Raw genomic sequence first — 27,300 nt, forward strand, 5'->3', positions numbered from 1 at the left:
TCAAATTAAAGCAAACAAAAGTTTCTTCCTTTTCTCTCTTAAAATAGGAGTGCACAATTAGAACTTATTAAATAAGATTTGTTCTGTATAGGTACTAATAAAATGTTTATTTTATTTTTTTGCTACACAAATATGAGGAGATAAAAGATAATTTTTATAAGACATTTAGATATCCTTAATGTAAGTGAATAGGGGGCCAATATCTTACTGTACAAGACCCTTCAAAGACCTCATATCCTGAACACACACAATCTTTTCTGTAGGAATTTCTGCTCTTTCCCACGGCTTCTAACAGCTCTTTGACACTAGACAAATGTAAACAGATGTTTTGTTCAGGAATAAGTCTTCCTCTTCTATTAGGGGTTATGGAAAATCTTCCTTGCTAGCTCTTAGTTTAAGTCCCAAAATCCTCTGAAACGCCATTCCAGTTTTCCAGACAGGAAATGAAACTATTGAGGTACAGCATACGTGATTTGTACATAAGAACATAGGAAAGGTTACAACTGAGAGGAGGCTAGTTTGGTAGTCAGTGGTTAATTGATCAAAGGACTTCATCTAGCCATTTCTTGAAAGATGCCAGGCTATTGGCTTTAACAACATGGTTGGGTGAAATGTTTTACACTACTACAACTCTTTTACTTTTAAATGCAGTTCCACACAGTTTCCACGTGTGCCCTGTGTACCTGTTTCACTGTTCATTCTGCAGAATTAAACTGGGTTGACTTTGTGTATACCTTTGAGGATTTTGAACACTTGGATCAGGTTCCCTTGTAGTCTTCTTGTCAAGAGCAAAAAGGTTCAGTTCCTTCAGCCTCTCATTACAGGACATTCTCTTAAATCTCAGGAATGTATCCGGCTGCTCTTCTCTAAACTAATTCCAGGGCAGCAGTACCTTTTCAATAACATGGTGACAAAAATTATACACAATATTCTTAGCGAGGTCTTAAGACCTGTCCATTTTTAATGTGGCATACTGGTTTTATTTTAGAATGTTTCAAAACTTTAAAAACATTTTTCCCTTTTAGTTTTAATTGTAACCTTCTTGCGTCCCATTCAGGGTGTATCCTGTCTGGCAACTGTTGCTTGCTGGGAAAAGTTCTGGCTCGCCATGGGACCATGTACCGGATAAAGTCGTTACAAAATGGATGGATGGAATTTCCAATTCACACTGTTTAGATGTAAGTGATGCATTCAGATAAGCACATACTGTACATCCTTTTCACAGGCAGCCTCTTCAAGCTCACTGTTTCCCATTTTGTCTCTGTAGTTTATGTCTTTTCTACCTGCATTTATTACTCTATACTTGTCTACACTGTTATGTGCCAGGTGTTTGCCCAGTCTTAAATTTAATGTAGACCTTTGCTTATTTAATTTACTGCTTATATAGTGTTTGCTAATCCTCCTATTTTGGCATCATCTGCAAACTTGACTAATCGATGACCTATACCAGAACCTAAAATATTGATATAGATAAGGAAGTGCAGTGCTGCCATATCCATGTGTAGTGAAATTCTATGCATTGCCTGTGAAATAACCTTAGACAAATGCTTGGTTGTTGAAACAGGATTACTTGTGGTGTGAAACTGGAGTCTAGTCAATGACAAAAAATGTGCTACCGCAGATTTATCATTTTCTACGTACTGGAATTTTCTAGGAATTGTGAAGATGCAATAAAAAAATACAAGGTATGCTTGAGTTTACCCAGAACATGACTAAGAATTTGGAACACAAGTAGCAGGGATAATACGATGACGTCCCACATCTACCTGGACTGATCTCATCTAAACTACTGCATTTTGCCCTAGACAGAACAGATTGCCACTGATTTCTGAGAGAAAATTCAGAGAAGTTCAACAATATTTATTTTGCAGCTGAAGAACATGACTTTGTTAAGTGTGTAAAATGACAGAAGGATCATCATCATGAAGAAAGAAGGTGATGCTTGGAATAGGTAAGAAGGAGCCCTGCATTTTAATCTGATAGACAGGAATCATCTAAAAATAATCTAAAAACAGTAAAGTGTCTACGCTGTGGTGATTTGATTAATACATATTTTGACATCCCAACCCATAAAGAGGAAACAAATCACCTAATTCAGCTTCAACGTTTGTGTTCTAATTGCTTTCAAAATAAATTTAACAATTAAACATTAGAGGTCCAATGAAGAACCACACTGTAGTTTACACTTAATTCCTATTGCCAGTTTTAATGCATAAGTTGAATCAGTCATTATTTTAGATGGTTTTGAAGTGTAAATTTAAAATCATGCTTAATAGATAGATACATACTTTATTGATCCCGTGAGGGAAATTGCAGTGCAACAGCAGCTTTACACAGACAACACAGCCACAGTGTAACGAATGATACAATAATAATAATAGTACAATACATACAATACAATCAGTACAGTGAGGGGTGCACTAAAAGAGTTACTCACAGTCCGGACACACAAAGAACAATCTAGAACAGAACAGTATGCAGAAAAATCGTATAACACATATGATAGAAATATAGATGTAATATAGGTATAAATATAAATGTATTGCACGGGTCCCTGGCATATATTCCACAAATAACGGTTGTTAACGTGAAAAGAAAGAGAGCAGATGTAGCAGTAGATGTGTAGATGTGTTTAGTCCAGAAATAGGTCACTGTCAATGTTACCTCTGCCCAGACGCAAGGTGGATGCGTTGTACAGTCTTATGGCAGAAGGCAAGAATGACCTCCTGTAGCGTTCCCTAATCTAAACTTGATCACAGTGACTAGGATACGTGCTACACTGTGAGTACTTTTACACCACTGATGAATGTGAAGAGAAATCCACTATCATACAGACTTATTTTACAGATGGGGATGGGTGAAGTTTTAGCTTAATTCTTTAAAATCTGGTGAAATCCGCTTTCTAATAACTACATTTTTAAAGCACCAAGCAACAGCTGCTATCCTAAATGGCAAAACTCTTTCGATATTAAGATGGATGTTTTCCCTTGTGATGAAATGCATTGTCATTACCTACCTTCGTCTATTTTATACTCTGCTTGTTTCTCATCAATACGCCATGTGTGTACATAAAAGAATCCCTTAGGCATTCTGAAAATGTTTCAAAGCAGCTGAGATGTTCCTCTTTTCTGAAAAGACTGAAAAAAGCTCATCCTTTTCCTGGATGTTTGTAATGAGAAATGACTTATGACATGTGGTAGAATTTAAACACATCGATCAGCATTATGGAATTTATACACATTTTGAATAAATATATTGAATAAAGAATTAAACTGGACCAATGCTCACTAATTCTACTATACTAAGTTATAATTGTAACTGGTGCAGAATAGGCCCCATAATACAGTTAAGGATATGCTGACCACCCCAGAGATGACTAAGCTAGCATTATTAATGAAGCAGAAGTTTGACTCGAGGAGTTCATAGAATTGAAGCCTGATAAAGCAATATATTCTCAGGAGGGCAACTGGTGTGTCACAGTCAGGTAGGACTATCACTTATAAGAAACCACAGAGACTACGGAAAGAATGTAAGACAAAGTGATGCCAAGAACAATTGCCTTTCTAGTGAAAAAATAAGTGACAGTAAAAATGACAATGATGATTAACTCACCCATTCACTGGCACCAGCTATTGCCTTATTAATAATTGATAAACAAAAGTCAAATAACTCATCGCCTGCCTACTCATTTTTTTTCTTTAAAAATCAGGATCTCTTTCAGTACCCATCAGTTACAAAGGAGGTTTCTGAACCAGACATTCAAAAAAGTAGGTTCAAATTCCGAGGTTTGAAGGGTGGTCTATCATTTAAAAAAACATCCAAGTATGTTTTCGGTTTTCCTGCTTTAAGGGACCTGGTGAAGAACAACTGCAAAATTACATAATCACAAATGCTCACATGTACAGTACCTTGGCATACTAATAGTGAGAAACTGTTTGCTGCTGATACTTTATGAGGTCACTGTGATCAGTCTCACTGCACTGATTCAACAATGTGCTCTGCATGTATTAGCATTAAACACTGGGGGAGGTTTATCTGACTTCTCATGAAAAGCAGTCAGTTGTCTCTTTTATAACCTTTTCAAGAAACCTTATACAGGGTCACATAAAAAAGAATAATAAACCAACTTTGCTTGGATGTGCTCCCTTTTCTAATCATAATCTCAGTGTTAAACATAAAAAGGCTTTTCCTCCCCATTAAATAGTATCATAAAGCATACACAATGTGTACAAAACAGTACTGTAGAAGTTATGTATACTACAACATCTCATAGATGATTTTTCCAGACATATTTAATATTCAAGGAACTATTATTTTATACATTACACAGTTCCATTCGTGTAAATAATGCAGAACCTACATGAATCTGGTAATTTTCTAATATGGTGATTAACTTCAATTAAAAGCTGAACTAAATCTAAACTATTAACACTTAATGTTGAAAGAACATCATAAAATCAAAGCTCTGTTCTTGCCAGACCACTGACGTTCATCCCATAGACATGCAGTGCAGTGAAAATGAAAGTACGCTCCATTAAAATATTTAATAACTTAACATAGTGACAAATTGGACCTTCACCTAGTCCTTACCAAGTCCGAATAGTAGATAAAACTAACCTCACTTGACAATAACACATTAACATTCTACTCTGTCATTACTTATTTAAAAAACTTCAGCCAGCATTCAATACCCTGGTGTGAAAAACTAAGTGCACACACTGATTCAGAAAGTTGTGAGGGTGTCTTTTCTCCACACTGTATAAAAATACACTCTGAGAGATCAACAGGATTAGACAGACAAAAGTCATGGCCATGCATTGCTAAAGCTATACAACACAATTCCCACAGTATGGGCAATTCTAACTACCAAAAGTCAATAGTTAAGGTCATTACTGAGTAATAGATTTTTAAAAGTATAGTACTGGTTTAACTGGGTGAAATTTCTTTTGAGAAGGTAAGAGGACACTGGATTCCATAAAAAAAGCCAGTGTCAACCAGTGCTTCATTTTGGCCTGATAACACTCCACTAGACTTATAAAATCCCCATCATACTCAAGCTCTTTTTACAGTCATTGCTGAGCAACCCCAGTTCAGGCCTACCCTGCTGTTGACACTTCTGCTTTGCTACAATGTGAGGACACAACTTTTCTTCTCACCTTTCATATTCAGTCTTTACCTTTGATCTTCCCTAACAGCCCAATCCTGTTTTGCTGATACAGGTCTCCTCATATCAACAGATCCGACTAAAACCAAGCATTACAACCAGGTTTATTATTTTATTAGGTCTCTTAAAGTGACACAAAACTAAAACCATTTCAAACATGCTCAAGTTATAAATGAATGTTATAGAAACAAGCATCCTTTGCAAGGTGAGAAGGTGAAAAGGTTAGATTGTAATAATAAAAATCTAGTGTTTTTATATGAAAGTGTTTAATAGATACCAGGGGACCCACGTCAACCACCACTGATGAGGAGTACCCACCTGGGTGACACATGGCAGGTAAGAAGCAGATGCTGAATACGTGGGCCATTCATGCCACAAACACATCTTTTAACAACATCCCACTGAGCAAACTTAACCTTTACTTAATATCAGTAAAAACAAAAAGAAAATCCTCCCTTTGGATGATACTTCAACAACTGTTGTTTTGAACCAGAGGTTTTTCTGAGGTCACAGATGGGGTCCGAGGTTGACAGGTTGGACTATAGGGGACTCCTGTTCCTTAGCTGCAAATACGTATCTTGAAAATACGCAATCTTGGGGATTAAACAAATCGACTCCTTTAAAGGTGTCTGGTTAATTGAGCACTCAATGAATGACAAGGAATGTTCAAAATGGATGATATGGGATTTGAGCTTCTATTGATAATAAGACAAACTAATCTCCTTAGTTTATCGTGTTATTTGAGCTAGACTTGTGTAGCTTAGGGTTTAAAGGGCTAAATAATAGCACTATCATTGCATTACCTCTTCATTCACTTGTTTTAAACCCCTTTGAGAAGCCATCAATTCGACCTATATAACCCTTTCCATACAGTATTCTGTTATTATACACTTCCTGGATGCAACAATGCATGAGTAAAGAACCAGCTATTAGTGCTTCAGTAGATTTTCAGTGAAGTGTGATCACCAACCACTTAAGAAACACACCACAAAAGACCATCCTGACTATGTGGCAAGTGAACCAAATTTAATTTGCTTGCTGAACCTTGAATAATAGGCTGAATTTAGACATTTTACACATAATAAATGAAATACATATAGCAAGTATACACCAGATTGTGCGGGAACCAGACAGATTTCCATATCATATTAGAATAAAGTGAAAACATTAATCACAGTTAAAATGTGGTTCAAATAGTTTTTAGTCTCCGAGACTTCCTTACACTTCTTGAAAATGCCATTCTTGGGATTAGATTAACACAGCTGACTAACAGCAAACGGAAAAAAAATAATGATATCCTGGCATTACTTATAAAATCGAAAATGTATTAAATTTACATATCAATTTAGAGGAACATCTTTCTGACAGTACAGTACCCCCATGTATTTGGCAACTCTGTCCAACAGCCGTAGATATACCATCATAATTTATTTGATGATTTTCAATTATGCAATTGAGTTCTGTCCACAACTCAGGACGTCACACAATACCAGCACAATGAATCATGTTATCACTGCAATATTCACATATTGGTGCGCAAAATTGCAGAAAGAAATTTAATTTGATATTTAAAAAATTCAAACAGAGTGTTTTGATAAATATACAAATAATTCAATAATGAATAATAAAATAATATTAATTAGAACATACCACATACACAAATATAGATGTAAGGTAATATAGTTTACATAAAATATAAATATAATACATACATATATAGGTATATATTAAATTAGATTACATTAAATAAAAACACAAAACAGCACAATATTTCTTATTTTTGTATTGTTTCACTACATAATCAGGTCACTGGGTCATTCCGCATAATGTGAACGGAATCCATTATATTTGGCACAAACCTTTTCTCCTCATGTAACCAGCTCTCGGCTGTTGTTAATATTTAAATTACACTTGTTTGTTCACATGCCTCTAAAATGTGTATATTTCTCTGTTCAGTTGTTGCTACAGTAACACGGTGTGCAAAATAAACGTTACCGCACACAAAAATTTAGAGATGCAGAATAATTAAATACCTAGTAGGTTTCAAATATAACAGTAGTTGCAGTAGAAGCTTGTAGCAAGCTAATAAATCACATCAAATCTCCCTCGGTCTATAATTGTTCCTATGGACCCAGGAGTAGCAGTAGGATGAGGAATATAGTTAGTGTTGGGGTATGTTTGGCAGAAACAGTAACATGTGCCAAAAGACTTACAGTGGTTTTTATTTGACAGATTAAGAAATCATTACTTGTCTTCACATATCATTGTTGGCAAAATTGTTCAGAGACATGCCCCAAAAATTAACATATGACTGTAGGCAATGCCCTGATATTATTAAATTCAGGGTACAGTGGCTCATTGCTTTATTAAGTAAATAACATGAAGAATCAGAATATTATTAGCATAATAAATGTGCATATCAGTGAATTTACATTTGTACTGATGTTACAGGTTTTCCAAATCTCAGTAAATAATGGAATATGTAGATATACATATCATGTATAACTCACAACTCAAATCTGGGAAGCTTTCTCACTCTTCTGGGAGGGATCATCTTTCAAGATATTTTCCCTCTCCTGCTGATCAGCCTCCATAGCTACATCAAAGCCTCCTATTTTTGCCACAAAAAAGCACTGATGACACAAAAAGCTACAAAGCAGATTTGTGTATTATGCTGCCTAAAACAAACTTGACCAGTTCAAATGCATTAAAAACGATAAATGAGCCCAAACAATTGATCAGGGCACAAAACATTCTACATTTTTGGGAGTGATAACTTAAATGCACGTTCATGTTCATGAATATGAAAACAAAGAAAAAAGAAAAACATGGATTTTGACGTGTTTTTTTTTATAACAGCTATTTATGATGCTGGCAAATGTAAGTTAACAGCATGTTGTGTCTTTGTGAATCAGTTGAATGATTTGATTAAGAGAAAACAGGTCACCAAAAGCACACAACTCTGACGTCACAAGATTTATGGATTTAGAAGGTAAATGACTTTATAAAGCTTCCAATGACATATTGTCAAGTTAACACTAACACTGGCATGACACAGGGAACAGCTAGCATTATGCCTATGAGTGTTTATTTTACTTTACATTACTTCTAATATTAATCATGGAGAAATGATCAGCTCAGTATATGATTTGGTAATATTTCATTTTCATTAACTGCAATAATTGACTAGATTACTCCATAACTCCCTTTACAAATGAGATCTGAAGGAGTACATCATATTCACAATGTACTCTTCTTCATCCTTTACATTATAAGTAGCATAGTTTAATGCGATTATGCAGCTTAAAGTCAATGTGAATAATAAGATCCAGTCATTTAACTCCACCTTGCGCTCTGCCAAACAGCCAAGCCTTATGGTTTAAAGCCAGCAGCCTTGTACCACATTCACGTTTAACTGACTTTCCTGAATCTGAATTTAACAGCATCACATTTGTTCAAATGTCACTTTAGGTGCTCATTGGACTTACTGTATAGTAGAGACTGATGCAGTGCCAAGAGGTCAGAGAGGTAGTTTAAATCCTAAGATCAGGCCAATAAGACTAAATACAATGCACGCCCACTCAAACGTCTGGCTGTACAGTACAGTTTTTAATATCAAAAACTGGGTATCTATAAGAATGCAATACAATAAAAAAAAGAATAAGGCACCGTCTTCTGCCTGAGCTGGTAAACCATTTCAGTTGTCTGAAAAATGAGATCTAAATCTAACAATCTATACAAATTACATTTGTCAAATTCTTTCAATAAAGACGCATAAAGACGTGCTTAGGTTTGATTCTCATCCTTGATTGCTGAAATGATGTTTGGCATGTACTGCCTTATATGCTTATTACAAAGCTCATTCTATTTAATTTAAAAACTGATACATCTGAAGTCCTCACAAAATATTGTACAACAGGCAGGCGCTGTGTACTGAATGTAAACATGACACTGCTGAAGTTGAAATTCCCCAACCTGCCATGGTTACCAGTAATGTTTAAATGCTATTTGTCAAAAAGAAAGCTGCCGTCTGGTTTTGATTTCACACAGTAAATGAAGCAAATAAAATTAATGGAGGGCTGTGATTTTTCCAGTAAACTGACAGCCAAAAGTAATTAAAACTATCAATCAGGTATTCAATTTCTCTCCATTTCCACATAAGTTTAAATGTATTTATCACCCCTTTATTTTTTTTACTAGTTTGAGATACATTTGAATTTTTAACAAACTGACCAATATTAATAACATGCTGCCTAGGAGTAATAATTAATGGATAAATGGCTATACACGCACACATCTCCAAACAAGTATTGTAGGCCAGTTCGTTCCATCAATCAAGTATGCTCGAGACCCTGTGACTATATATAAAACACAACCAAATCCCACTTGCTGCTTATGGAGAAATGAAAATAGGTATATTGAAAAAGAGGTTCCTGTTTCACTTAGAAAAATCCGATATATTCTACCACAAAACCATCAATATGGAAAAAGAACAAAGAAGCCTCCTACACAGAGAAGATGGGGTTAAGCCCATTATGAGAGACCAATCACAACAAGAGCATGCACTGCAATTCTCTGCAGTGAAGCACAGAAACAAGTCAAGCTGTCATTCTGCGAGAGCTGCCCTACAGCCACTGTGTAAAATACTTCTCACTTTGGGAAGACTGGATCTGAATATTGTCTCTGGAGACATGATGGCTTCAGCATGTTAAATTACTTTCATTACGCATTTTCAGACATTTATTGATTTTCTGGAGCAGAAACAGAAGCAGAAACAGAAGCACCAGCCTCTGTAGTAGTAGCGGCAGCAGCAGCAGCAGCAACAGCAGCCACCGCCACCAAACACTAGTAACAGGTTCACCACATTTTTTTTTTTAACGGCAAGAATTTCAGAACAGCTGGATGAAAGTGGGGCAGGTTTCTTTAAATCCCTGCTCCTCAAGTGCAGTTTTGGATGTTCTCAAAATGCAGGATGCCTGGAAACAAAGGGGATGGTGAAGCTGTGGTGATCGGACTGCTATAAGAGCGTGTAAAGATGCATTTCCAAAGCACTTCTACAGCAAGGTAAAATTCTCTCTTCTACTGGCTGGAAGAAAAAAGACCCAGCCTTAATAAAGCAGAGTATTTTAAGAACTAATTTTTAATTTTTAATATTCAAAAAGCAAAACGAGAGTCAAGTAACATCTAAAAGATAATATAAGATTAAAAAAAACAGCAGTTAGTCTGATTTCTAAACAGTACAGGTCACAGAACAAAAACTGTACTAGAAAACATGTAGCATTCTTACATAGGAAGCATACATTTAGTGTGATATATGCATAAAAACATGCATATAGACAGTATTTATAGATAGTACAGTCTTCATTTAGTTTTAAACTCGAGTAATTGTTTTAACTGAATATTAATTTTATACCATTTAGAAAACGTGTTGTAGAAAAACATTCTAAACATACACATTAATGCTTAAACAAACGCCTTCATGAAATGCATACGGTATGATATTTTCAGCCGTGCTTGTAACAGATTTTTGTTTGCTGCAAATGCTGAGCTCTCCCTATATTTAAACAAGTCCATGCTGTGCTGTAATCACTGGGAACAGCATCAGAGCAAGACACTACAGTAACTCTAAGCATGTAGTGTAATATTTAGTTCCAAGAAAATTTTAAAATCAAAGTGTTTTTTACAAGGGCAATGACAGATGTGTCTTTTCCCAATGTGATAGATTACTAGATTGAAGTTTGTTTTCTTTTAAACTATAATTTGGATTTATTAAAACATTCTGGTTTAAAGGGGAAAACGACTTACATGTGGATATAACTGCATAATAGAAGAGGAAAATTGCATTTTGGACACAACATATGACTAAAGCTTCAGCTACTAACACTCTTTGACAATTTTCCCCTATGTGAGATTTCTGTGTGTTCACTTATAATTTTATTTAAACCTAGTGTGTGCCGTTTCACAATTTATCAGCATAGTTACTGATATTCTATTAATCTAAAAGGAATAGCAGCATTATAAAGTAAGAGACTTAGCACTTTTCCTTTTTATAATTTGTCTGGCTCCACAGCCCCCTGTGAGCCAAATATGCAGTGTTCCTTCTGATACCCTGAATAAATAGAATATTAGGAACAACATGTTCATACTCTGCTGGACTTCAAGATTAAAATCAAATTAACCTACCGAAATATAACTGTGCTTGTGTACTAAAATAAATATCCTACTTCAACTGCATATCCAAATGTAGTTCATATTCTCGCATTACTCTGGTTCTCCTGTATGTTTATCAAGAAAAAGTGAAAGGGCAACCTAATCTCTGATCATGCATTAAACGTAAGCAAAGTTTGCACTGTTTGATGGAGAAGACTGTAGTTAACCAACTGTCTATAACAAATGACATATTTGGTCTCTCAGAGAACTCTCAGTTGAATTTAATTAACAGCCTCTCTATTAATTTCCAGGATATACACAATGAAGTAACTACAAAAGATAAAGGCACCACTAATCAAGGCTTTTATAATGGATTATGTCTTTACCGGCTCCAGAAAGTCCACTCGCTCTTACAAATAATGACTGTATAAATTAGGCTGGCTGTCTGCTCGAAACTCTAGCAGTCTTCTTACTTCTAATACAAGGGCTTTCATTTCCCCCTGATGGAGAGAATCTTCACGTGAACAATTTCTCCAAATCAGCCCTCCGCTGAAGCTGACAAGGTGTTCAAAGTGGAAGACGTATAATTCTTATTTACAATTCACTGCATCTCATTCCTGCAGCAGTCAAAAGGCTTTTAATATGGCAACACAAAGTAAAAGGACTATGAAGATCTACATCAATTAGCTGACTGAAGCTCCTCAGCTCACACTGCATCCTCAGCCTTAACACAATTGCACGCAAATCTTATGCTCAGCTGACAAAGGGATACATTTCCATCCTGGACTTATAATTAGCTCCTTTTACACTGTGACAGAAAATAAACTGCTGTCTGAAGAACCTGGCTCTCCATGTTTTTTTTTTATAAACCGTGAAAACAATCTCATTGAACAAGTTTACAAATAAATAGTTTTTCCAACATGAAACTTTTTTTTGATGAGTAAGAAACTGGATAATAAAATGCACACTTTATTTGCTTGCTACAAAAAGGAGAATCCGACATCTGTGAAATTTACATGTACTCTTCAGTATTTAAGAGTTGGCTGCCTGGGAATACAATATTTTTGTAAACAGGACATGGCTTGGACATTTAATTCCTGATCCTCTCATCTATCAAATCTCTTAGCTTTTGGCCAAAAAGCCTTGAGGACATAAGTTTCATTTATCTGGTACGTGGAAACACACTCAAACCAGGGAAGTGAATGTCAAGCCTCGAAGAATTAAAGAAGCAAATAAGTGTCCAGCAAGGTGAAGAGCAAAGCAAATCGCTGTAGTAAACTAAAAGAAAAAAAAATGGTTGGGTCTAATGACATCCTATACAAACAACGGCAAATCAGCTTTAGCCCATTTACAGCCTCCTGAGGCTAAGAAAACACTAAGGGGAAAGGTAAGTCACAGGCTGCATGAACCCAATCATTTTTCCAGCATTTCCCTTTGAAAGCAAGGAGGCCTTGCTGCCTTTTGCTTGTTGGCTTCTGCGACACAGTCATTTCCATCACGATTCCCTCAACACATCCCTTGTATGACCTCCTCTGGAAAAATCAAAAAGTCCAGTGTAAATATACTGTATTTGCTTCCACATAATTTTCCATTCCTAGAGAAGGCTGTTTTGAAATCCAAAGAACAAATTAGTGAATGTGGCTTAATTTACTTAGTTCAAGTAATGGTGTTTTGATGTAAACATACTGCATTTACAGTACACGAGCCTTTAAAATAACACTGAGTAGAAGAGATTAAATGTAAATTCATAAGTAAAAAATTGTACCTTCCCATCTTATTGATGCTAAACTGCTAGTGCTTCAGCATTGTTTATAGTGTATGTACTGCAATCAGAAGAAATATAAAAGCATTCATATGTTTTTCTAGTTAACATATAATAGCCAAGACACCATAAAGTATTTAGATAGATAATACTTTATTAATCCCATAGGGAAATTGATGAATGCTGAAGCCCTAAAACACTAAATATTTTTTTGAGATAACAACTCTGCTGCTGCTCAGAATCCACATTTGGTAAAAGTAGTTCCATTTATGTCTTGCCTAGTTTACTGTGCAGAAAAATCCTAATGGTTTGAATTTGAGTTGCACTGATGTTGGTTACAGAACATAGAATAGATCTTTTTTAACTTTAGCATCTTCATGGATCAACTGCTCTCATTACATAATTCATACTTTCAAACAATATGTCATTCTGGTTTTATATTAGTATTGCACAAAAAAGCCAACAAAAATGTTTTAAGTGTAAGTGAAGATGTCAAATAGATTTAGTTAAGCATTCTAATACTCTTTTTAAGTATAATCATGATTTGAAAGTGGCAGAACTAAAGCTCACACATAGTGAATGATATTCTGACCTTGACAATGATATAGTCCTCCCACTTCTTGCCACAGTGTTTGAAGTTATTTTCATAATAAAAGTTGATGATGCGATAAGCCTGCTAACAATTATAGCACTAATCCAAAACATCATTATTTGCAGGATAATGCATATCCCCCCAGTGCTGGAAGTCACCATGCAGTCGGAAAACAACGTTACTGTACGAGACAGTACTGAATCCATCAGCAGCAACATGAATCAGGCATTGCCATACCCACTGAGCTTTCAGGTTTCACTTACTGGCTTTCTCATGCTGGAAATTGTTTTGGGCCTCAGCAGCAACTTGACAGTGCTCGTCTTGTACTGCATGAAGTCAAACCTGATCAATTCAGTCAGTAACATTGTCACTATGAACCTGCATGTGCTGGATGTCATTATTTGTGTGGGCTGCATCCCCCTCACCATCGTTATTATTCTGCTTTCCCTAGAAAGCAACACAGCTCTGATCTGCTGCTTTCATGAGGCCTGTGTCTCTTTCGCCAGCGTGGCGACCGCAGTCAACGTGCTTGCGATCACTCTGGACCGCTATGATATTTCGGTAAAGCCAGCAAACCGTATCCTCACCATGGGTAGGGCAGTCATGCTGCTCACAATCATTTGGATTGTGTCCTTCTTTAGCTTCCTGATACCATTCATGGAGGTCAGTTTCTTCAACCTTCAAGGTGACAAAACGGAGCAAAACAAGACTCTCCCCGGCACGGACACCAACAGATATTACACTGAGCTGGGGCTGTATTATCACCTCCTTGCCCAGATCCCCATTTTCTTTTTCACTGCCATTGTCATGCTCATCACGTATTCCAAAATCCTGCAGGCTTTGAACATTAGGATCGGTACCAGGTTTGCCACAGTGCAAAAGAAAAAAGCCCGGAAGAAAAAGACAATATCGATGACCACGCAGCACGAAACCACCGACATGTCGCAGAGCAGCGGAGGGCGTAATGTCATGTTCGGCGTAAGGACTTCGGTGTCCGTCATCATTGCTCTGAGGAGAGCTGTGAAGCGTCACCGCGAGAGGCGGGAGAGACAAAAGAGGGTTTTCAGGATGTCCCTCTTGATCATTTCCACCTTCCTGCTGTGCTGGACACCTATCACTGTTTTAAACACAATCATTTTAAGCGTGGGGCCAAGCAGTCTTCTGGTCAGGCTAAGACTTGGCTTTCTGGTGATGGCTTATGGAACCACAATATTTCACCCGCTGCTATACGCCTTCACGCGACAGAAATTTCAAAAAGTACTCAAGAGCAAAATGAAAAAAAGAGTGGTGTCCATAGTGGAGGCAGACCCCTTGCCTAACAATGCAGTCATTCACAACTCGTGGATAGACCCAAAACGGAACAAAAAAGTGACTTTTGAAGAAAATGAAGTTAGGCAGAAATGTCTAGCAAGCGAAGAAGTGGAATAAGCAAATTAAATGTAAAATGCCATTTACTCCAGTCAGGTAATAATGCATAATACACAAATCACTCATCCAAAGTAGTTATGTAAATACAACTGTAATAAATGTACAAATGGTCCAAAATGGGGGATTATTTATTATTATTTATTGTTGAAAACATTTTAGAAGGTGATACAGGATTTTGTGTACATATTGCATGGGTTTTGTAAATGCATCACTATACATTGTGTAAATACTTAAGATCCATGTATATATTATATATGTATATATATAAAAAAGCCACTTAAGCACTATATCTCTGTCCCTTTATAATAAATAGCCTCGAGTAGGAAAAATATTGTGTGCTATTATGGCGTCCTTACTAACTGCAATTAACTCAACATTACGTGAAAATGAGACAACATACCACTACAACCAACATCACGTCAACACATATTACATACTACTGACCAGCTGTGAGCAGAGATTTATTATTTTATTTAATCCTCAACCCCACTCATCCATCCTTTGGCTCTAACCTCATAAAATATTTGAAATGGATCTAGACAAGCTTTCAAACCAGAACGTGTTTGTTTTGAAGAGATGTATTAAGATATAGCAATGGGAGTCTTTAAATGCGTTAAGCACTGTGTTTCTTAGGTCATTGCTGCTTCAGGCTAATTAGAAACGCTGATCAGAACTATTATGATTATCTGAAAAGCCTTTTTTAAATTACTTTTTTTTTTTACAAAAAGGTGTTTCAAGATGTAATCTTGGGTTATTTAAGTAATACTATTTCTTTTAGAGGCTTTGTGAACTCTGATATACTGTAGCTACTGGAACAGCTCAGAATGCTGGAAGGACAGTGATATGCTAAATGAGCGAGGGACTGACTTTAATAGGTTGTTCAATCGTTAAGTTTGCTTAATGAAAGAAGAGTGGTATTGCACTTATAAGGGGCTTAACCAACAATGTCTGGTTATCAGGTTCACATTAATTTGCTGAAAAAAAACTACTACCACTGGGTATTTTTAACAGTTAGAATTAGGAGACTATTAAGTAAACTAGTTTAAATAAGCTTAGAACTGCAGAGTCTGCATGCAGAAAGTCAATATTCTATAATGGCATACAATTCTGTAGTGAATGCCTACAATTCTCCTGGCTTTTTCCACAGCTGCACTGACTGCATCACAAACATATTCTCACTAAATCAAATATTTTTCATTATGTGGAAAAAGCCTACCTTGCAGCTCATCTTACATTTAAATTATGTAATTTACCAAGGTACAGAGCCGTTAACAAGTTGTCAAGTCATGCCTATTTATATATTGCTTATCTTTACCTATTACTAATGGCAGTAGTCATGGTGATCTGAATAAAACAATTCTTACAAGTCTTTACCATTTACAAGTTATGATGTTCTGATGATTGTACAAATACTGTAGTAATATGTACATTGTTATGCATTAGGAAATTGTGGAGTGGTGAAAAGACTATCATTTAAAACTGAGATTACAAAATTCACTGGGAGAATAATGCTCTATAGCCGGTGCATTAAGACCTGTAGATGGGGGAGGGGGAAGCAAGTGTACTGGTAAGGTCTGTGTTAATATTAAGCTACTAACGTACTGTATAAGAAGGAAGACAGCAGACATGTATATTGGAAGCATTTTATCCAGCATGGTGCGGTCAAAGAACAGGGTTTTCAATGCTTTGTGCTGTTACTACAGTAAACATTTTACCAAAATATAAAAATTAAGCACACACAATCTCAGTAGACCCAGTGGTGTTTTATATGCACACTTAAGAGAGAAATCTGCTAATGTTTTATTCACGTAGAATAAAAGATCCAAGGTGTTTTTCCCTATATGACATTGAAATAAGCCATTTTTTAACATTTTTCCCCACATTATTTGCTAAGGAGAGACATGGAGGAAATCCTATAGGAGGGTGATAGCATAGCCCCCTCTGTCACAAAGACAGCTTTGTTACTTGTTATTCTAAATGTACTAATATTTATGAATAACAAGATTTGATTTGAAGTAGCAGTAAAAACAGATGTTATGTAAACCAAACCAATACTGATGCAAGAGAGGATGGCCTGTGACCCTACTCCACACATTTCAAGGACATAAAAGGTTTACCCAGGCAGACACCTTTTTACAGTGACCTTCACCATGGTAACAATGCCAATCACTGCATTAGCGTGAGCATCTCTCTGAATTACACTTTATCATTAAAACCATAACCCTTTTTATTCTGTCAAAAAAATGCAGCTAAAAGGTAAAGAGCCTACCAGTTAAATCATAACGCAGATCAATTATTAATGTAGGAAAAAGAGCTGTGAAATAAGAAGAGCCCTTCCAATGTACAATGCAGCAGCTCATCAGTTTCCCACTCCTTTAGGTCAAACAGGCTTTACAGAGGAAAAGAGCAATCACTGCAGCTGAAAGTGCTGTAATCTTACAAATATTGTGAAGCCACTCCTTTGGTGTAGACACAAATTAAGTGTAGCCATGCAGAATCATTTTATGCATTTTTCTTAACTTTGTGTTGTTAAGTCTGACATCCTAGATATTCACAAATAAATGTCATTACCTTTGGTCGTAAATGTGTTAAAATGATTTAACACGATTTAAAATGATTTAGCCAAGGTTTCAATACGATGAGAAATCCTTTCACAAGACATAAAACCCTTTCAAACACGCTTTGCTGACCTTGAACAAAGGACATTTCTGTATAACAGATGATTTGTCTACACTGACACATTAAGTGTAAACAGCATTTCCGAACCATCTAAGCTTTTTTTTTCCCCACTGTAGGAGTAAAGTGTCTCCTCTGAAATACAGCAACATCACTATCATAACTACCAAAACCCTCCTAGAGATAGTTTAAGTACTGTTCTCATTTTTATAAAATATGAATCCTTTCTCTGCACAATTTTAAGAATATCAGCCTTAAGAAAGCCAACTTTTTGGTCACACAGCAGTGCAGAAAAGCCTGTCACTGCAACAGCTGTTGTTAATGCATGTAAGAAACAAGATTCCAGATCAAGTCTGTCACAGAAACAACAAACACATGTAATGGTGACACTGTATAACAGATTGCTTTAGAATTGAATTAATGATGCAAAGTTTAATATGAATTTCCAGTACTATCCAATACAAGGAGGGGACATTTAATTTACATTTCAAAATAAAGACCAAAAAGCCTTTTTAGTTACCATGTGAAAACCTGGGACTGGAGTAAAACCACATTTATTTACCAGCCTACTGCAGCTGCCACTGTAGCCTCATTAAAGTTTAAGGTTAAAAACAGTCATGAAAGGCTCCCTTTCTTTTGATCTATACATTTATTTTTCCAGAAGCAGATAGAAGTCAGACAGCAGCTTGGATTTGTTAATGTGTTTGCTAGTAACTGAAATGAAACCTACTCCACAACAAATATCACCTACAAGCAACCACAAATCTTTAACAATACAAATAGAATAATTCATTGGATGGGTTTAAGGTTTATTCCATGCTGAAAGGAAAAGAAACAAAACATTTCGGCTGTGAAGCCTTCTTCAGGTGTAAAGAAGCACACCTGCAGAAGGCTCTGCAGCTGGAATATTGCATCTTTTTTCTTTTCAGCATGGAATAAACCTTTACCTGTTCCTTTGCAACCTATGCATACTGATTCATCTCCCTACTTAAACTTCTAGTTATATGATGAAGAGAGAGACAACAGAGATGTGGAAAATCAAAATAAAATGAAAATGTTTTTCAGCCTATCCATTTTGGAATTTTGAATGAGTTCTATCTGAAAAGAGAAAAATTGGAACACATTTTGCAGTGAGCATAATGTTTCAAAAATGTCAATCAAAATCTTTTTATTTTGGGGAAAAAAGGGCAAATATGAATACCACAGTACCAGAATACGAATATACAAGTACATTTATGTTTTCCTTCCTGAAAGTGATTGATATATCCAGCAATTTCTCTTCACTTAGAAAAATCAAAAGCGCTCCTGTAATGTCAAAATGTTAATGAGGCATTTCCTTATTTTCTTGACAACTAGGAGTCTTTCTATTTTTAATTGCAGTAGATTCCTATTAATTACTCCAATTTCCCCTAATTTGAACAAACATTACAAGCCATTAACCTAAAAGTAATAGAAGCAATTATTTAGTTTTATGAGAAAAATGATTGAAACAGATGAACTTGAGCTATAAATGACAATTATAACTGAAAAAAAATGTATTGATTTAAACATTTTTCCTTGACTTACTTTTCAGATGCAAAAGCAATTAACTATCTCATATTCTCAAAACAGTCAATGAGTTAACAAGGAGCTATTTGTTGTGGAATAATTTTAATATTAGGAAAAACTCATTTAGGCTGTGTGCTTCCTTCTACCAATTGCATATTTTCAAAATCACTTTCTGAAACAGCTCATGGTTTCATAAATAATCTCATCTAATTTTGATTAGAAAGTGGACTGTACTTTCTCTAAATTATCTGATCATATTTCCAATACAGAATAATATGTTTTTATTTAAGTTACTTCAAGACTTAATAATAGTAATAGTTGAACCTCTCTTGTTTGGAAACATTTTTTGTTTTGTCATCAATGAGTTTTCCATGAGTTTTTAGATCAGAGGAAAGGAAAAAAAGCAGTTAAGGCTATTATGCACAACAACAAAAACCCTAAGTAAACATGTGTTGTCAAGACAACAAATGAAAACATTCTCCAGAAATTCATCTGTACAATTTTTGATGGGTTTTACAGGTGGACGAGTTGGTGTGAAGATATATTCATTAATTTTGGTCACTGAAAAAAGAACAAGCTGGTTATTTACTGACGCTGTTTACATGACTATGAATGGAAACGTACTGTGAGAGACCTTTCACTGTTCTTAAAGCTTTAGTTTCGGATTTATGTGCATATTTTCAGCAGCTAGTTAAATTTTATATTTAACTATTTTTTTAAAATAATAACTCAATTATCAGAAAATATAAAAACATGTGCAAGTCTTCCAACAAATCAAATAATTTTGAGTTTAGCTGCATTTGCTGGTCTTATAAGTAGGACAAACATTTTTAGTACTAAAACGATTTGTTTCCATTCACTACGGAATAACATGAACACCATCTCGGATCTACCCGATTCTAGTGATTCACGGAATCACAAGACAGCACTTTGTATCAACAGTATATATATATAAAAAAAAAACAATGATCCTGATCTCCTGCAACAGGCAATGAGAAAATGAAATGTTATAATGAACCCTAGACATAAATATGCTTTTTTATTCCGCTTATGATGAATGTTTGCAAAACCATATGTTAGTCATGTAAACGTGTAATAATTTTGCTTTATATGACTTGTTGCATCACTATTGTAAAACATGCCGTATAAACAGGGTCAGACATTTTAACAGGTTTTTCATTGGCCATCTGCTTGCCAGTAATGTAGTGTTCAAACTAATTTTGTCAGTACCACTCTTTACAATAGGAAGATAAGTTTTTTAGCAACCAGAGAATGATCACATTCTGTATTTCTGAATTCAATGATCTTCCTATGATAATTGCCACATATTACCATATAAACAGTCAAAACCCTTCAGATGTTCTTATTCAACCTTTTCTCAACATTTTTTAGTCTCCATAATTTCAGCTCCCAAGTATTGTTTCAATCCCCTGGTGACTAATTTGTTTGCCTGCATTTTCATTTTCCAGCCAAAAACACAATACATATGAAAATGTAACTTGAAACTATAATGTTTAAAATGAACTTTCCCCAACAGTGGCTTTTTTAGAGATTTGGAGTGTTCAACTTGTTGAGCTCCCACATGTTCTTTCTAAGTATATAGAGTAGCCGAGGGCAATAATTGGAAGGTTTTGTCTTTCCCCACAGTGAGTCTGGCAGAACTAATATAATTACTCACACAGATGTAAGGAAGAACAAAAAGTGGAACATGGAAAACTGGAAGCACAAAGAGCTAACCTGCATATAATAAACAAAAAAAGATCAGAAATGCACCCAGCTATTGACATCTTCTTTAATATATACTGTGACATTCGTGACAACTGCATATTGTGAAAGAAACGAAAAAAACAAACTACCAAGAATGAGAGGCTAACAGCATAATGTTATGTTTCTGCATTCAGAGTAAAGGCTGTAGAAGAGTATTGCATTTCCTTTGCCTCACTCGCTTTGTGAGGGATGGGGCTTTTAATTACATAATATCACACACATACAGTTATATAATAACTACGGCCTTAGAACAGGTGAAGATAGCTTCCTATCTAACATCTTTCTGACATTCAGATTCACAAAACAATTAATTATTTACAAGGTCATAGTCATCAGAAATTTAGAGGTGTCGCTAGAGTCAAACTAAAATGATATTTTACTTGTATTAATATGTATGAGACACTGCAGAAGGTACCTTTTAAATTGATCCTCTCGGCTTTTCTCGAGAGTGTGCTGAGATCGAAAGACAAGTAGTCCAACAACATCCTTAATTACAAAATTAGCAGTCAAGACAAATCAGTGTAATACAGGGCACACCCGCTGATAAAGGATTTCCACATTCACAATCAGGATTCATGAGGAAACATTCTGACATGAAAATGACTCCAAGCTGTCAATTCTGAATTAAAATTTGTCCTGAAATTTACTGATAAATACTGTAGCTCTTTGATAATCACATATTGTTTTTAAATGGTTAGCTCTCATACAAAAAAACTGTCATGGTTTATTTTCTTCCATGCATCACATTTGACAGCTTCTGTATTTCTCACCCTTCAGGTTCCTCCCCCCCCCTCCTCCCCAACATTGGGGGTGCACATTAAATTAAAGCCTGCAACTCAAAACTTATCAGACCTTCTTCCCTATAAAAATAATAAGCTGTGCTCTGCTGTGTATTCCTCCCATTAGCATCTCTTCTGCCTCTGTGCCCCCTCACTGTTTCAACTTCCATTTTATTACTCAATCCATATAACAGACCCGTTTTGTTGAACACTCTGTGCCTGCAGGCTAAATCCTACCTGCTCTCTACTTGAAACTTGCATTAGCCAGCAGAATCAAAGCAGAAAAGGAAACAAATTATATTACATATTGTGCATAGCTTTTCTATTATCTAAAGACAATGCACACTTACTGTAATTTAATATGATTTTGCTATCACAGAGAAGAAAAAAAGGAATCAAACACTCTTCTGTCTAGCTTCACAAATTATTGGTCACAGTCAATTTCAAAGAGCTGCTCACAAATGAAACAGTCATGGTTTGAGAAAAGGAAAGGATAGTGTAACATCCCTTATAAAACTAATAATTCAGAAAATCTCTCTTAAGAAATTAAAAAAATATTGCATTAACCTAAGACCATTGCTCTTGTAATACACAAAAAGCATTAAGCAAGCATGGAATCTCTGGGTCCATTTCAGAAGGAAACACTGGACACCACTCTATTGGATGTGAGTAAATTACAGTCCATGTACAGTATGTAAAATTACATAGTATTCCCTAGTATTCTGAGTTTTGCTCCTTTGTGGCCTTTTTTTCGGTGTAAGGCTATACAAGCACAACATATGGAGGTATCATGTATATCTTAATACTTAAATCTGTGTGGCAGTTCTAAAGCTTAAATAATTACCAGCAACTATGTAGCCTCTGCTCTGCACAGCGTCTTTTCACTTGCTAGTAGTTATCTGACTCATCAGTCCAATTAAACTTGAAAATAACAAGCACTCTAGAAACACAGCCTGACAACCATGCTCTTTGTGCTAAGTATATTTTCTTTAATTCTATTTTCAAATTACTTTTTATTCATTGCCTGTTCAGCTTTCAGTCAACTCTACTTCTATCCAAATTGCATTCAGCCTGATTATACACACACACACACCATTTCAATGGCAATTTCAATTTTGGGTTATTTAAAAAAAGGCGATTAAAATTTTCATTAAGAAAGCCTGCAATCAGGTGTGGGCCTTGCATCCTATGTAGCTTGGAAAAAAAGTAAAAATGAAAAATACAGATTTGGTGCTACAGGTCTGTCACTGATCCGACTGTTGCGGCAATATTAAATATAAACTAGAAAAATGTCACAATGCATAAACAGACACAGACCTCGGAAACCAAGGGAGGGGAGGGATACCGCTCTTGAAAAAAAGCATGCTGGGAAAGCGAACAGGGGAAAGACTGGCAGCGTGACCCTGTGACCCCCAGTCCTGACGGACCAAGTAAATGCAGCGCACCACATCATTCTGGATCAATGGCACTCTCAGCTTTACAGATACTGGAAATGCTGTCGTATATAAGGTATGTCCACCGGCAAACATTGTGCTTTCACTCAGGTGGGTGACTAAGGTTTCAGTTTCATCTTCATTTACCTCGATTATTTAAAGCTCTATTTATCTTCATCATTATGTTCCAAGTCATTAAACGACATGCAATAACTGCTTACAATAACTCATCCTGCGCATCCTTCCACTCATATAATTACTGTACCTGGCCCTTATTGCACTGCTATAACCCCTACCTCTGGTTTAATTTCTTTCAGATACGGGAATAATTATAATGTACGACCTTAACATATTCCGTACACTGAACACCGTACACTGAATTGCGGATGATGAGACACGTGAATGTCATAAGCTTTTCCTTCCAAAAACTCCATTTTGAGCCACAAGAAGGATGGGCTCTGACAGAGGAGATGACTTCTGTGTGTTATCCATACAATACAATAACTGAATCAACTGTATGTTAACCTGTTGATCATAACTTTCTTCCTCCAAATTAAAAACAGTAGGAAATTCAAAAGCCATCTATTTGCATTAGAGTGACTCATCAAGCTTTAGACTATGACTACAAATATCAAATCTGAGAGTGGGGGAGGACACTGGTTTTCAAAGTTAAAGTGCTATGAAGTTTAGTTAAAGCGCTACTGAAAGCGGGCGTAGTGTCCAAGAAAAAGGTTTGGAATGATAGAAAGGTGACCACCAATAATTAAACTGTATTCCCTGGAAAGGACCATGAGAACAAACCCCAAATGCCGGCTACACTTCTTTAAAGGGACCACAACCTTGTTCATGAACTGTTACCGAAAAAAAGGCTGGAATAATGGAACATATAAATTCCATTCATTTTTTATTGAGAAATGTTATTTTATTTCAAGTCACATTTATCAATATTAATATCAATATTTGCAACAACAGTCACAAATTCTATTCAATTGGCACATACTGTGCGATGTATGCAAAATGTGTACATACGTCTTACCACAACATATGTATTTACGTACAAAACCACTGATAACACGCTCTACAGCAAACTATGGCTTCATTATTTTGAGAAGAAAGTCTATGGTACTCGTAATTTTGTAGTGCAAAAACCATCTGTTGTTTTTTTAAAAAAAAACACACACACATACACACAGCCAAGTGGTTCTAATACTTGGTTCAAGAGCTCTTCTGCAATCTCAAAAGCAACATAGTGTAAACGAAAAAGGATTTAACAGCAAGAATGCTTTAATGCTCAGAATAGCAACTGAATAGCCTTAAATACTTCAAATACTTGAATATATATATTACTGTATAAGCTTAGGGTAAGTCAAAGGTTTTTTTTTTGTCCTGATGTGCTAGCAGAGATGAGAAAACTCTTTTCAGTCTTTTCAAGACACAAACGACTGCACAAATCTGGCAGCTACAAGGACTACAATAAATGGATTACCCAGGCTAAATCGGTGTACTGTGACGACACACACAGATAAACAGATAAAAAGTGCCTTGTTGTCAGAGGACTGAAATAAAGTGTTAGGAGTCTGCAATTATTGTACGTTACCTCACTTTTTAATTAAAAAAGTTAATGAACTAAGAAATGCACTCAGCAAGACTGGCCCTGGTCTGAGTATATGCATGTCTGTGTGTGCCCTGTGAGGAACTAATGTCCCATCCAGGGTGTATCCTGCTTTGTGCCCGCTGCTTGCCAGGATAGGCTCCAGCTATTTTGGATAAAGCACTAAGAAAATAGATGGACAGAAACCTACCCAGCTCGTTCAGGCTCTGGGCAGCTTTGGTGATCTCTCGACTGCCACCCTGAAGCTGGCCCTGGAGTCTCTTGCTGAGGTACAGGATGCGAATTATCCTTCGCAGCAAGTCACAGGCAACCTAAGAAAAGACCGCATGAAAGAATTTCGTTACGTGAAGATGACAGCAAGCCATGGAAGACTGTGAGGTGGAAGTTGCCTTCCACTGTCAATCAACGTTTGCGGTTGTTTGAGAGGCAAAGCAAATACCACCAAACCCAGATGGGATACATCCGCTTCTGCTTCACCTCATTACGACAGTTGAAACACATCAAGGAGAGGCTGCTTTCAAATGAAATCGATGACATTAAACAAAGCTATCCAAACTTATTATAACAGCAAGCAAAATTATGCCAGAACTGTTTTGAGAAATTCAAGCACAGTGCACCCTTTCTTTTATCTGGTTTGGTCACTGTACATGCAAAGCCATGACCATATTAAATTTACGCTGTGCTGCATGAAGCAGAGAAACATAATATGGGAACTGCTAAGGAAACAATTATATTATATATAATTTTACAGTTGCCACTGTAAAACAAATTCCAGAGTGATTTTCATATGGTATTTACAGTAAGTATGTTTTAGTCAAAATATCATGCTTTTCAACCTCTTCTCTTTGCACTATTTCCATAACCAAGTGGAGCTGTTTACTATTATTTTAAAAGCATTCTATTCTGAAAAAATAAAATAATTTTAGTTTACTAAAACCAACTGGCAGTTAGCCCCAAGCTCGTCACAGCAGTCATACAAATATAGGTTAGCCAAAAAACAGTGACAAAATAGAGCACTTCTTTATAGCAGGTGCTCTTGTGAAAAAAAAATAGATATAAAAATGAAAAACATTCACAAAAGTAGCAACCTGCCATTTCTCCCAGGATTTTGTCTACTAGCAGCAGTAACCAACATGCCTACAATTACCAAGGCTGTGTAACAACACACAGCCAAGGATACAACACTAAGTCTAGGACATGACTAACAAGCTCCACCACACTGTAGGTGACAAGATGAATACTCTAAACTCCATCCCTGACTGCTCCTGATGGACAGGTGAGCCTCCAGTTAACCCAGAGGTGAGTCAGGGTCTGTAACCCGATACACAAGGACAAGACGGTGGATTATGAAAAGGAAAATAATCTGTTAGGATTTTAGTTTTCACTACAAGAGCTGTTGCAAAAACATCAATACCCATCTGAAGATGAGAATTCTTTCAATGTTTTTATTCAAATAAAGTGAAAAGGACGAGGTTTGAAAACATTTCAGGAGGGTACACAGTAGACTTTTACAAAATGTATTCCCCTTCCGTGAATACAGAAGGTCAAAAACGTTTCAGAACATCATTAAGAAATCATTGCTGCTTTCCAAAAACTGTCATGATGTCATGAATGCATTAGCTGGACAGCAAAAGAAGAAAGATGGAACCTTCCCTTTTGTCTGTATATACATAAATGATGATCTTATGACTCAGAGATTACAGTTGCATGAACTACATCAATTTGGTCCTTGAAATGAAAAAATTATCTGGAGTTCATTAGCTGCCAAAATAAATTAATGATTAATTGAGATATACTCAAAACAGCGAAATAACGTTTAACCTCTCCTTTTTGAGAATGTCTGAAACAAGGTCATCTTGTGGAAGAACACAATAAATAATGATTACGTACGGGAGAGACTTCCCTTTGCAATGTCAAACATGACTGCAATGTCAACTTGTAGCAGCAGTGAATGCCACTTCTCAAATCCCAGCCTGACAGCCTGCCATATTTCCAGGGGTTGGGCTTGGGAATAACATTTTGCAGGGCCAGTAAAAACTCAAAGTTATTCTGAGTGTTTTGAAATCAATACACAGCGTAATCATTTATTAATTTAGTTGACTCCTTTGTCCTAGCCAAAAAAGCATATAAATAGAGTATATTTATGATGTCTATAAGCCTATACAAAAATATTCTCTGTCTTCAAAATACCTATCGCAGCTGCTTTAAGCAAAGACGTGCAATCAAAAAATATCCGTCACCCTCACCACAGATAGATATTTACTCCAGTTACTAGCTAAAGTGAACTCTACAGCATATGCCATTTACTCTGACAGTCAGCCAAGACAGCAGGAAAAATCTGATGGCAAAACACAGGACACAGAGCTCAGCACACTGCCACTTGACAGTT

At 36.1% G+C, this 27,300-nt stretch overlaps 2 protein-coding genes across 2 annotated transcripts in view; one reads left to right on the forward strand and one right to left on the reverse strand.

The window, feature by feature from the left end:
* cog5 (component of oligomeric golgi complex 5) overlaps positions 1–27,300 on the reverse strand; it is a 174,182-nt gene that overhangs the window by 135,636 nt on the left and 11,246 nt on the right. The window contains exon 6 of the mRNA XM_088922671.1: positions 25,102–25,222. Within this exon, the coding sequence (XP_088778797.1) occupies positions 25,102–25,222 (121 nt within the window). The remainder of the gene's footprint in view (positions 1–25,101; positions 25,223–27,300) is intronic.
* On the forward strand, positions 9,724–15,425 carry gpr22a (G protein-coupled receptor 22a). The gene is made up of 3 exons (XM_088922675.1): positions 9,724–10,228; positions 11,626–12,701; positions 13,794–15,425. Exon 3 carries the CDS (start codon positions 13,798–13,800, stop codon positions 15,094–15,096), a length of 1,299 nt encoding a protein of 432 aa, XP_088778801.1. The 5' UTR covers positions 9,724–10,228; positions 11,626–12,701; positions 13,794–13,797; the 3' UTR covers positions 15,097–15,425.

Source organism: Atractosteus spatula, chromosome 8 (assembly GCF_055471065.1).
Source record: "Atractosteus spatula isolate fAtrSpa1 chromosome 8, fAtrSpa1.hap1, whole genome shotgun sequence".
Taxonomy (NCBI): Eukaryota; Metazoa; Chordata; class Actinopteri; order Semionotiformes; family Lepisosteidae; genus Atractosteus; species Atractosteus spatula.